Here is a 13,263-nt window from a genome sequence, read left to right as displayed (position 1 = left end):
CCCGCACATTGAACAGTGTTATCACTAGTCCTGCAGGACCAGGATAAATATCCAGAAGCAGAAAGGGGCTGGACCTTGCAGGTCTGTTTGGCTGTTTTCCCCCCCAGTGCAAGACTCGTAGCAATGCAAGACAAGATGCCGCTGCTCGCGGAACTGGTCTGTGGAACCCAACAAAACCGTCTTTGGCAGGTGGATCTCACTGGACTGGAGCAACTGCATACTCGATGGATGGATTCCATCATCCTGCAAGGAGCCTTCCCCCAGCTTAAGTGGCTCTTCCTCCTCTCCACAGAAATATAGTAGAGCAGAAATGACCATTGATTGGCATACTGGCTGCATCTGGCCCTGGTACAATTTTATCAGACAACCTCGAGGATCCTCTACCATCTTTTAATCATGATGCGGTAAAAAATGGGAAGGGGGTGTGTGTTCCAGTAATTTTTAAATGCGTTCTGCATTGTAATGCTGGATCATCTTCTTGGATTTGTACAGGCATTTTCCAGATATACGTCAATGACTACATGATTGGATTTCTGTTTGTTGGGACCTCTTTCAGTACAGGGCTGGATCACTTTGGAGGGGTCAACCTATAAGGATTCTGGATCCCCCTCCAGACCCTACAGCAGGCCCAGACAATATAGGAATCAGCTATCCCTGTATTAGACATCTCCACTTCTCTTATCGTAAAGAACCTGATTCTTATCATAAAGAACCTTATCATAAAAAGGTAATCCAGAGAAAAGAGTTTAAATACCGCTAAGTACAGCTGCTTCCATTTCTTTGAAATCAATACCATTAAGGATGCTTAACTTTCTCTGGGTTGCACTTGTGATAACAAACCAATAATATACATCAACTGATTACAATAACCCAACCCCCTTACACACACACACATTCTTTCTGAGAAATAGTTTCTCAGAAAGCACCAACATATTAATTTTATCGTTTTAGAATTTTAATAGAATTTTAATTAAACTGTTAAATTGTATTGTTAAACATTGTACAATGTGAATATTGACTTGTGTTGTTAGCTGCCCTGAGCCTGCCTCGGCGGGGAGGGCGGGATATAAATAAAATTGATGAAGATGATGATTTTCATTGAGGTCTAGAATACACACAACGGTTACCCAAACAGGCATTATGAGATGCCACCATAAAGGCGGGGGAAGTTATAAATAATTTGGGTGGAGTTATTTAAGGACTCATCTTTGCATGAGTAATGTATGTAGAAAGAAGACAGATGCCATCTTTACACGTCTCAAACACACATGATCTAGGAAAGGAAAGGTCCCCTGTGCAAGCACCAGTCATTTCCGACTCTGGGGTGATGTTGCTTTTCACAACGTTTTCATGACAGACTTTTTACGAGCTGGTTTGCCATTGCCTTCTCCAGTCATCTATGCTTTTCCCCCAGCAAGCTGGGTACTCATTTTACTGACCTCGGAAGGATGGAAGGCTGAGTCAACCTCAAGCTGGCTACCTGAAAACCCAGCTTCCACCGGGGATCGAACTCAGGTCGTGAGCAGAGCTCACTCTGCGCCATGGGGCTTGTACACATGATCTAAGCAGAACGTAAACCCTTAGAAGCCCTATTACTTTAATGGTGTGTGTTAAGTATTTGCTTAAAAATTTCCCATGATGTACATAGTGGGCCTGATAGATGTACCTCCAGTATTTGATTAAGTGAGCTGTAACTTAGGAAAGCTTGTATATCTTTTTTTGTTTTTTGTGCATGCATGTATATGTGCGCCTGGAAGTCATGGCAACTTCAGGTGACTGACCCCTACCGGGGGCATGGAGGATATTCCGAGATACAGCCTGCTCCTGCCTCCCAACTGCTGGTATTCCAAGGAAGTCTCTCATCCGAGTACTTGCCAAAGTCGGCCCTGCTTAGCTTCTGAGACCTGCCTGGGCTCCTTCTTTTAGCTTCTACTGGATTCCTGTTTTAGTACACTGAAACAAACAAAGAAAAAGGAGGAAACAAACTCAACCCAAAATATATTAAGAACACCTCAAGGGTCAAGCGAAAGCAAATTAAATTTGTATCAAAAGAAATATGTATGCAGTATCATTAAAAATTAAAAATTTAGAGCCTTGAATATCAGACTGTATTAAGAAAAATCATTACCTGACCTGGATAGCCAAGGCAAGCCAGGTTTTGTCAGATCTCGGAAGCTAAGCAGAGTTGGCTCTGGAAAGTACTTGGGATGGGAGACCTCCTTGAAATACCAAGTTGGGAGGACAGGGGCAGGCTTTATTCAGCCACTTCCCTGAATATTCTCCAAGCCCCCAGTAGGGGTCAGTCACCAGAAGTCACCATGGTATACACCTGCACATGCACACGCACTCACATGCACATGCACAATTACATATAAATAACAAAAATATTAGAAAAAGGGAAAAAGAAAAAGCTTTACATAAGCTGTTGTAATTTCCTGTACAAAGTTGATGAAAATATCACATGACTAAAACAAGACCATACACATTTTAACCACAAAGGTCTTCCTCAGTGGTCACGATAACACACACGTCTAGAAATACTTGAAACTTCATCCCAGATTCCAATATCAATGGACGATTTACGCGGGAAGTACAATTACCATGTGAAAGGATCCATGGTCTGTTGTATAAGTTAACATTAACCCACACAATATATGAGAGTTCATCACCTGGGCAGGATTGATTTATATTGTTTATTGTCCAGATGCATTTCTTAAAACTAAGGTTGTGTAGTGTTGATTGCTATGGAAGGCCTTTGTAGCTGAAACGTGTATGGTCTCGTGGTAGTCCTTTGATATTTTCATTGACTTTGTATAGAAGATTACCTTATGTAAAGCTTGTTCCTGATTATTTTTAATGTAGCTTGGTATTCAGGCCCTCTGTTTTTAATTATATTATTGCATACACCCTACAATAAATATACTTCCTTTAATACAAATTTCATTTGCAGTAGTTTGACCCTTGAGGTGTTCTTAAAAAGGTAAAAGTAGTCCCTTGTGCAAGTACCAGTCATTTCTGACTCTGGGATGACGTTGCTTTCACGTTTCCACGGCAGACTTTTTTACGGGGTGGTTTGCCATTGCCTTCCCCAGTCATCTACGCTTTCCCCCCCAGAAAGCTGGGGACTCATTTTACCGACCTCGGAAGGATGGAAGGCTGAGTCAACCTTGAGCTGGCTACCTGAAACCAGCTTCTGCTGGGATCAAACTCAGGTCATGAGCAGAGCACTTGGATTGCAGTACTGCAGCTTTACCACTCTGCGCCATGGGGCTCTTATGAGGTGTGCTCAGTCCACTGAACTCCATAAAACGAAAATTCCTAAAACCAAGTGCCCTAATACCCTGAAACCTGTCTTTACTGCAAATCATTTAGTATGAAATACAGAGGATTATAAAGCGCTATCAAAGGAAAGGGTCACGCACCTTGAGAGGAAAACAAAAAGGCAACATTTACTTTTTCAGCACTGGAATAAATAAAAAATAGATTGCACAATGGAATGAGCTAGTAAGCCAAAAGGTAGCCAGTTTTTGCAGACGGGAACCACCCAAAGCAGGGTGGCAACATCCCCATGGTGGTTTTGGCAATCATGCAAGGAAGTCTTCAGCTCTTCACGGGAGTTGAGGTTGCTTTCATGGTCTTCTTAAGGTGGTGATAGTTGGGCAGGATTTTCATGAGGAAGTCCAACTGCAACGTTTGTGGCTAAAAAGGAACAGTTGGTGTGTTAAAAAAAACCAAGAATACAAGACAGAACACAATGCTGGCAGCTTGAGCATCCCAATTAACAATGTCCTGCTGTGAATGGGAAGATAACAATCAGCCTAATAACTGGATCTAGAACCATAACCATCCTAAAGGCATGTGTGAGTGTTATGTGCTGTCAAGACACTTCTGATTTATGGTGACCCTGTGAACTAATGACCTCAACAATATCCTATCATTGACAACCTTGCTCAGGTCTTGCAAACCGAATGCTATGGTCTCCTTAATGGAGTCCATCCATCTCATGTTGGGTCTTCCTCTCTTCTTGCTGCCTTCATTTTTTTCCTAGCATCATTGTCATTTCCAGTGACTCGTTTTCTCAAAGTGCAACCAAAGCTTCCTCTAAGCCAGGGGTGGCCAAACTTGATTAACTTAATGTCAAGTCTGTATAAAACTCTGGTCAAGTCTGTATCTAACTCTGGCTCAGGGGAAAGGCATCCTGGGTAAAGCCAAACTGTATTCCATTGCTGCTAGCTTGAACTCTCCTTTCCCCCCTCCTTTTCTTTGTTATGTAGTCATGCTTTGAAATGGGAATATGTGAAAGTTTTATCTGAGCCTTCTCAGGCCTAGCTCAGGGGGAGGCTGGAGCCGGCAACGCTCAAGGCCAAAGTAGGCCTGAGAATGAAATGGTAACATCAATGTGTGAATGTGCCCTGCATAGTCCCCCTCCCTAAAGAATCCCTTTGAAGTGTACCTTATATGATTGCATTCTACTGTATGATCTTTAGTCTTTCAATACTAACCTAGCCGAGAACAACAGTATCAATAAACTAGTTATTTTGTTTCAACAAACGACTCGTTATTGAATCTGCCGACTTGACACATAAGAGCCACATAGAATAAATGTCAGATGTTTGAAAGCCACAAGACAGGAAAGAATGAAAATAGATGGGGGGAGGAGGGAGGAAGAGAGAGGTGGAAAGAAAGCAACTTTAAATGCATTCTCCAAGCCGCTGGCTGTTTTGGCTTGGAGAAGTGATTTAAAAAGACAAATGCCTTCTCTAAGCTGGCTGATGGGGTGGGGTTTTTAGAGAGTCACACAATACGTGTGAAAGAGCCACATATGGCTCCTGAGCCACAGTTTGGCCACCCCTGCTCTAAGCTGTGGAGTCTTATGAGCAAAAATTCTACTTCCTGTGTACTGACATTAAAATTGTGAGCGAGCGATTTGGCGAAAGCATAAATTAGTTAACTCTGGGGCCATCCTTCTTGAGCCAAGACAAAAATGTGTGTGCCGGAGGCTAAATAACTGTGCGCTAGCTCACACTAACTCTGTTTAGAGGGAATACTGAGTGTAACTGAAGTATGATAGCCTCAGTTTAATCATTTTAGCTTTTTGAGAGAATTCAGGCTGATTGGAATTCCTGATTTGATCTTCATTGTTGTCGCTGGCGAGTCACAGTTAACTTATGATAACCCCACAGGTTTTTCAAGGCAAGAAACCTTCAGAAGCGGTTTGCCATTGCCTGCCTCTGAATCACTACCCTGGTATTCCTTGGTGGTCTTCCCACCCAAATACTAGCCCTGGCCAACCCTGCTTAGCTTCCAAGATGTGACAAGACTGGGCTATCCAGGTCACAGCTTGATTTTTGTAGGTCCTGCCTTCCTCCTTCAGCTGCCTGTTTTCATGTCTACATCAGTGGCTCAGGCAGCTTTTACAGACCAGGGAGACACAGCCCTTCCACAAAACCCCTTGGCTCTGTTAGGCTGGCTGAACCATCTGCACAGTTTAGATACGACCAGCAAGACATGTAGTCACAAGGACAGTCCTGCAAGGGATGTCTGCTGCCTCATACTCACCTGTGGCCTCTCGGTCTGCACTCGGCGAAGGCAGTCGGCCCCGTAGATTACCGTGTTCTCGGGGATGACTTCGTAGGTGTTGACGTTGCAACACGCTCCGATGATGCAGCCGCTAGTCAAGATCACGTTCTGACCCACGAATGCTGCGGAGACAAGACCGTCAATTACTCAAGGAGGCATATGCTGGGAACAGGCAGAATTATTAATCCCAGCCTATGGCCTGCGCAGTCCCTTGTTTCACATTCAGCCTTAACCAAAGAAACCAACAATGTCCTCCATTCTTTGACAGCTTCCCCTGCTCTATAGACAATGTTTAACTGTTTAAACCACCTCTGCGTCTGGTGAGAAGGCACAATCAGGTTTGAGAATTAATTCTGGACATGCTTCCTTAGGAGCAAGCTGCGGTGGTTTTGGTGGGGCTTACTCCCAAGCAAGGATGTGCTGGATTTCTGGACCGAATTCGCAATCTAAATTTCAGCACTGGAAGAAAGACAGGCTGGAGGAAGAAACTGGGATCTGAGCAAGCTGAGTTGCTCATTCTTTAGTTTCACGCTTCTTGTTAAGATCTGAGGTGCCAAAGCACTCCCCTTGCCTGAAAATGCATTTGTGTAGTGATTTTAAAAGCTCTCTCTCCATGGATGAGTCTGTCAGTGCGCATGTCATGGAATAGTGGCATGCACAGAGGATTCTGGGGCATGTTTAAGGCACATGTTTGCATGGCAGGTGCCAGCCAGGCCTAACCAGCATTATGCAGGGGTGGCCAACGGTAGCTCTCCAAATGTTTTTTGCCTACAACTCCCATCAGCCCCAGCCAGCATGGCCAATGGCTGGGGCTGATGGGAGTTGTAGGCAAAAAAACATCTGGAGAGCTACTGTTGGCCGCCCCTGCATTATAGTTCTGGCAGACAAGCCACGAAGCTGGCATGAAAAGTGGTCAACCTTCTCTTGTGGCTGCACATTTCAGAGAAATATCCATAGCAATGGGTGAACTGTTTCCACAAGACTGTCTACCATAACTATCCACTCGCTGAAGATCTCCAGAGGTCCCTTGAAGCTACATCTCACTGGAACACTTAACAAAAACTCTGCAATCTTTCATCATCATTGGGGGAGGAACAGTGGCTCAGTGGCAAAGCATCTGCTTGGTAAGCAGAAGGTCCCAGGTTCAATCCCCGGCATCTCCAACTAAAAAGGGTCAAGGCAAATAGGCATGGAAAACTTCAGCTTGAGATCCTGGAGAGCTGCTGCCAGTCTGAGTAGACAATACTGACTTTGATGGACCGAGGGTCTGATTCAGTATAAGGCAGCTTCATATGTTCATGCTGCTCCCTGTTAGGGGGTTAGGTCCTTTGTGAGGCAGATTAGGCTGAACGAGAATGACTGGCTCCAGGTCACCTAGTGAGCTTCACAGCAAGGTGATAATTTGAGCTTGGGTCCCCTTAATTCTCACCTGATATTGTAACAAGTCATGCACTGGTCCTGTCTCAGAAGGATGTGCTTAAAAGTGCAATGAATAGACAGGGCTGTGGCTCAGTGGTAGAACATCCGCTTGAAGATCCCAGGTTCAATCTCTGGCATCAAGTAGTAGCTGACATGAAAAACCTCTAATTGAGACCCTGGAGATCTGCTGCCAATCAGAGTAGACCAGGGGTATCAAACGTGGCCCAGGGACTGAATCAGGCCCCTGAACAACTGGGTATCACCTGCATCCTTCTCCCTCTCTCTTGCTTCCTTCTGCATCACATCTTGCATCTTGCTCAATCACACAGGAGCTACAGAGCAAAACCACTATTTTCTCCTCCTTTGGGAAGGAGGGGGGAAGGGAGAACTTGCTTTGCCAGGCTCTCTCAATCGTACAGCAGAGATACTGAGCCAAGCCTCTTCTATTGGCTGAAGTTCCTCCCACTCCTGGACCCCTGGGGAAGGAGGGAAAGAGCCAGAGCTTCCTTTGCTCAGTTCCCTGGATCCCATGGGGGAGATACAAAGAAAGCACCTTTAAAACCATCAAGCGCTAATGTTTTAAGCATGGTTAATTTTAAGTTTAAATTTTTTTTTTGGTGCTTGTCTGTGTCCTTTATAAAGTTTATATCTCTGTTCCCTGGCATTACATTTTATGACACACACGGCCCAGCCTGACAAGGTCTCATTTATGTCAGATCCGGCCCTCGTAACAAATGAGTTCGACAGCATCTTGTGTCAATGTGACACTGTTCTTCATAAGCAGCTTCCGTAAAGACTGTAACTTCTGAAGCTGTGTTAACTGGTACTCGGAGGTTACCCTAAAACAGGTACATGAAACACTGAAGGGTCCAAGTTAGATCTTCACCAGCCAAGTGATGAAGGCCTGCACTTGGCATGCTAAGGAGGAATGATCAACCAGGAAAAAAAGGCTCTCTTTACAGGCAAACAGTCAAGTCTCGGGGGAGGCACGTGGAAAGAGAAGAGCTTTGCAGAAGGGGAGAGGTCTGATGGTGCTCATGAGGGAACGACTCAGAATGCCACAAATCTGAAGAGAGCATTGTCAGAGAGAGTGGAAGGGAAGGGTCGGAGAATGACAACTGCCTGATTCTTATCTGGCAGAGGTCACAGTTTACCCTACCTGATGAATGAAACGTACTTCAAGAACATGACAAAAAGACCAAAACTGAAATTTGGTCACTTTAAGAATATTCCACCTCTCTCTGAAGCCTAGGGAGAGAATATTGCTTGAATAATTCATTTGGCTTTTTGTTTTTGTTCAAGTGCAGAAAATTTTGCCTTTCCTTTTTGCAACCAATGGTTTAAGTTATAACTTTTTTTCTCTTCGTATGAATTTGGTGTTATTGTCATTCTGCACATGTCAAAAATCTAACTGGGACCATTCATTCCAAAGTACATAGAAGTTGTCCAGAAAAAGCCTTGGGAATCTTTCCAGAAAGCCTTTAAGAAGCTGTCCCCCCTGCCCCCCCCCCAAAAAAGTGCAGATGCTTTAGGTTCCAGAAGGCCTAAACTGACATCACTCTACAAGCTTCTGAGGGCAGCGATCAGTAAAAAGATGCTTGTTTTTGTCAGGGTGGAAGTGGAACAAAGCTGAATAGATGAACTCCTTCATAAAGTCTAGTGACTTGGGCTAGCTAAGTAAAATTCACAGCTCCTCTGAAAGGAGGTACCTGTGGGGGCCATTAAAAACCAGGCTGGAAGCAAGATCTACATCTCTTTTGCATCCAGGGCTTACAGTATGCCCATCAGACAGAAAGAAAGCTTGTTACATAAACCATTCAGATACAAGAATGGCCAAATAAAAAGGGGAAACGTACACAGAGCATAACTTCACTACCAAAAGATGAAAATATTTCAACATGTTGAGAGGCTTATTTCGTGAACAGCAAAATTACCTTTGGATTCAATGACATTGTTGTCTCCTATTTTCATTGCTTGCGAATCTTCAAGTCATGGTTAAGAAAATTATTTTTAAAACATATATCATGCCCATTTCCTCCTAGAGAAGATCCACCCCCCTACAACTTCCCCCATTCAAGAAAGATGCTGCTGGTGTTATCCTTATAAGCAATGAAGTAAAGTACACAAGTTTGCTTTTCAAACTGCAAATCTTACTTTAAGTCAATTCCCACTGAGCAAAAGATGCAGAAGCAACACTACTAATTTGGTCTCAAACTAGAAGCCTCTGGAATAAATATGTCCCAGTGGCCTAACCTTGACCTGGACAGACCAGGATATTCTGATCATCAGACCTCTAAGCAGTGTTGGCTCTGGTTAGCACTTGGATAGAAGACCACTGAGGATGTCCAGGGTTGCTACACAAAGACATGCAATGGCAAATCACCTCTGAACATCTCTTGTCTTGAAAACCCCACAGGGTCACCCTGTCAGCTGCAACTCAATGCCACTTTACACATTAAAAAAAAAGTAAAGGTAGTCCCCTGTGCAAGCACCAGTTGTTTCCGACTCTGGGGTGACATCGCATCACAACATTTTCATGGCAGATGTGGTCTAAATGCAATGGACCTTTTGACTCAGTTTCATGGTTGTCCTAAAACCTGTTAAAATTGTGAAAGGCAAACAGATAAGAGAGGGAGATTATATCTCCTGAAAACCAAATCCACCCCTAACTGTCCCTGGAGATCCCAAACCAGAACGACAAGGGAATTTCATATTTAAGTTAAGGCTACATTAAAATAATGTCAGGAAGTTTCAGAAGTTCTTAATACAGGAAGATTTTTTTCCTGTTTTGTGGACCGTGGAAGGGTGGATTTGGATTGGGGCAGATTATATACACTATTTAAGACTGCTAAATTTAGATTTTGAACTCAAGGCTGTAACAGTTGGTCTTTGCAGCAATAATAAATTATTCCGCTTTTGCAACTGAAAAGCAGTACGTGAAGGAAACTTAACAATGCAAAGTCCCTGTGAAAGTACATTCGAGAGAGCTCCCGTTATCTTCTGCAGCACGTTTTGCAAGGAAACATGCATGAAACTGCCTCATATATCACCAAAGTTCAGCCCAACGCACACCAAATTGTAAACCCTTGGTGGGCTCACTACTGTTTCACATACACTCCTGGAAATTAAGGGAGCTGCTTCTCAATACAGTTATTAGGGAACTAAATGTATAAGGAGAACATAAAACACAGAATTTATCTAACAAAGAACTCCCAAGAACATCTATGTAGTCTTAGGAAAGATGTGAATTCCAGACATTTGCTCCTGGGACAAGACACAAGTTACAGGAACTGCTACATCACTGGTATACACTACTCATAAACACCTCTCTCCAGAAGGATACAACAGCCAACTTCAAACACATTATTGGTCCCAATGATCATTGGTTTGGGTGTCACCTCCTCTGTATCGGGTGTGATGTTCTCTGGGTAGCTGTAGAAGGATCAAAGGCTGCATTACAACATTTACATCATAAAAAGCTAAGGAACGTTAAAGAGTTAAAATAACAGACTTTTTATTTGGCATCTAAAAGGAGACACATTTATTTGTTATATTGGTTTTGTTGTGTTGCTGGAACAGGGAAAAAGTAAAATTCCTTCTAACGGAGTGTGACAGCTTACAGTTCAGTATCTCAAAGCATATAAATAGCACTTTTGGCAATATGCAAATCAATTAAAAGATAATTACATAATTAATCAACTTTAATAATCAATCAACTTCAAATCCCAGCAGCCTGCTGCATTTTTCCTACTAACAGCTCTTTTATAAGTACAATCAACTTCTATCATCGTCGTATGCTATATTAGCTGTACAGCCCAGGGAGCAAATTGTAGATCAAAAGGCATCATTCCTTGGCTACACTTTAACGTATGTCACTGATTCATATCATTTTCTCCATCTCAAGTTTTACTAACCCATTTATGATCACTGCCTGTTCTTCAATAAGGTTACCTTCCCCAATCACTATTGGTCCCGCTTCCGCGACAATCCGTGCTTTGGGATGAACCACTGTCCTGGGGCCTGTGGGAAACACCTCACGTTTAGTTTTGGGACAACACTAGTATTGAAAAGTTACTCAGGACAATTCTGCCTGAGCTGCAGAAGTCATTAACCAAACTCAGCACATTCACCACTGTACATACAACCACTGCAGAGATGGGCTCAGTTCATTTTTCAATGCAGAAGCCAAGAGATGTCAGGCACGTATCCTAGCAACACACAGCTAGCTATTAAGATCCAGGTGGCTTTTCATGTACATTGCAGGTAAAGAGGGATTTATAAAATCTCATAGGGTTTTCCCAGTAGAATAGTTGCATTTATGACCAGATTATTGGTTCTGTCCAGTGACTGAATGGTCTTTTCCCTATGCATGGTAGGGAAGTGGCTTCCCACCCATCAGTCATGCCCATCCTAATAGACATCAACACATGAACAAGATATTTTAATAGGGCCTAAAATCTAACAGAGACCTGGCCACAGCAAACCATTATCCCATATGCAGTCTGAGAATCAATTATATTATGGCCACACTTGGACAGCCAGTGGGACGGTTGAACCTGGTATGAAGACACAAACTCGGTCCACCACTGCACACGGAGCAATACAAGAGAAGACAGTCTGACTGGGCCCAACATACTAGGTATAGCTGCCCCCCCCAAGACACAAGCTCCTTTTGTTCAAAATGAAAAAAGAGATAATTTTTTTAAAAGCGCTAAAGTTATCATGAGTAATGCAACAAATCCAGCAAATATTGGTTGAATTATCATCTTGAACATATCCAAGAATAGGCTAAAAATTTCATATTTCTGGGGTCTGGAGCATTCCCAATTTCTGTATCTATCTGTCTCACCTAACAGTTTCACCCTTAGCAGAGTTATACCCTTTTTCAAAGTTCAATGAAGTCAGTGGGCTTAGAAATGTGTAACTTTGTGTACAACGGCACTGCAACAGAACAAATTTTGAGTCCAGTGGTACTTTTAAGACTAACAAAAATTTATTCAAGGTATGTGCTTTCATGTGCAGGCACACTTCTTCACTGTTCTATTGCTTTAGACCAACATGGCAGCCCACCTGGATCAAACTGCATTCCAAATTACCCACAGATCTATCTTAAGACATAATTGCCTAGTGCTCAAGATATGCATTAAATGAATGGTTAACTTTACAACAGGAAGCAACAATAAAGAAAGGGTTCAGAACAGAGCCTTGAGAGGCTAGCCAATCACAGCAGCACACAAAATACTTCCTCTTACCAATTGTCACATCTCCCTTGATTTCACTTTCCACACATACAACAGCTCCAGGAGCAATTTTTACACTGCAAGTGGGGGGGGTGTTATAGGGAGAAAAAAAGAACAGCAACAGAAATAAGATCATCAGTGCATTACAACTTCAACCAGAGCAACCAAGAAGAGTTGCTTTTTATACCCCACCTTCCCCTGCCCAAAGGAGTCAAAACAGCTTACAATCGCCTTCCCTTCCACTCCCCACAACAGTCTCTGTTTTGCATATGTAAGGTCTCAGGTTCAATCCCCAGCCTTTCCAGTTAAAAGCACCAGGTAATAAACGATGCAGCAGACCTCTGCCTGAGACACTGGAGAGCCACTCCCAGTCTGAATAACCATGATGGATTGATGGTCTGATTCAGTATCAGCGGTTTTTTTTGTTTTTTTTTAGCACGAACTCCTTTGCATACTCCTGTGCCCATTATGGGGAAGGGTGGACTATAAATCTACTAAAATAAAAAATAAAAAATTAGACCACACACCCCTGATGTAGCCAATCCTCCTGGAGTTTACAGTAGGCCCTGTACTAAGGGTCCTGTAAGCTCCTGGAGGATTGGCTACATCAGGGTGTGTGTGGCCTAATATGCAAAGGAGCTCCTGCTGCAAAAAAAGCCGAGTATCAGACAGCTTCATGTGTATCTTCAATTTTTGCATGTAGTCAGTCAGTCTGGACACCCCTAAAGTGCGCTATAGTGCTCGGCGCTTATACAGATAGCAAGAGAAAGAGACAGTGGTTCCGGCTCCCCGGCCGTCCCGCGGAAACCTCGCATCCTGCCATTGCCCAGCCGCTCCCCAACCCCTGCCCACCTTTTCTGGAGCTTCTCCGCCATATTTCCCCTACGTTCAGGCATCCATTGCTCGGCTGGTGATTAAGAAGCCTTCGGGAAAAGCGGAAGCCCCGTGAAAGACGAGAGAGAAGAGCGCTTCAGGATCGAATCGTTATCTCAGCATTCGATTCGTGAGCCTGGCAGCGGTAGCC

The 13,263-nt window shown here is 43.5% G+C and overlaps 1 protein-coding gene across 1 annotated transcript; it reads right to left on the bottom strand.

Annotated features, from left to right (window-relative positions):
* Window positions 1-3,423: 3,423 nt before the first annotated feature.
* On the bottom strand, window positions 3,424-13,263 carry DCTN6 (dynactin subunit 6). The gene is made up of 7 exons (XM_060236963.1): window positions 13,092-13,263; window positions 12,252-12,316; window positions 10,914-11,019; window positions 10,343-10,431; window positions 8,934-8,981; window positions 5,560-5,702; window positions 3,424-3,699 (listed from the first exon to the last, which is right to left on the bottom strand). Exons 1-7 carry the CDS (start codon window positions 13,133-13,135, stop codon window positions 3,601-3,603), a joined length of 594 nt encoding a protein of 197 aa, XP_060092946.1. The 5' UTR covers window positions 13,136-13,263; the 3' UTR covers window positions 3,424-3,600.

This window comes from Heteronotia binoei, chromosome 4 (assembly GCF_032191835.1).
Source record: "Heteronotia binoei isolate CCM8104 ecotype False Entrance Well chromosome 4, APGP_CSIRO_Hbin_v1, whole genome shotgun sequence".
Lineage (NCBI taxonomy): Eukaryota > Metazoa > Chordata > Lepidosauria > Squamata > Gekkonidae > Heteronotia > Heteronotia binoei.
Note: the sequence above shows the minus strand (reverse complement) of the source record. Positions and strands in the feature narration are given on the sequence as shown.

Bases quoted from the DNA above. Each gene is read 5' to 3' on its own strand.
- DCTN6 (XM_060236963.1), bottom strand. From the start codon at position 13,135: ATGCCTGAACGTAGGGGAAATATGGCGGAGAAGCTCCAGAAAAG. The intron at 10,432-10,913 runs GTTAGTAAAACT...ATCCTTCTACAG, and splicing joins CAGGCAGTGATCATAAATGG to CTACCCAGAGAACATCACAC. The intron at 8,982-10,342 runs GTATCCTTCTGG...CATGACTTGAAG, and splicing joins TGTGTTTGAAGTTGGCTGTT to ATTCGCAAGCAATGAAAATA.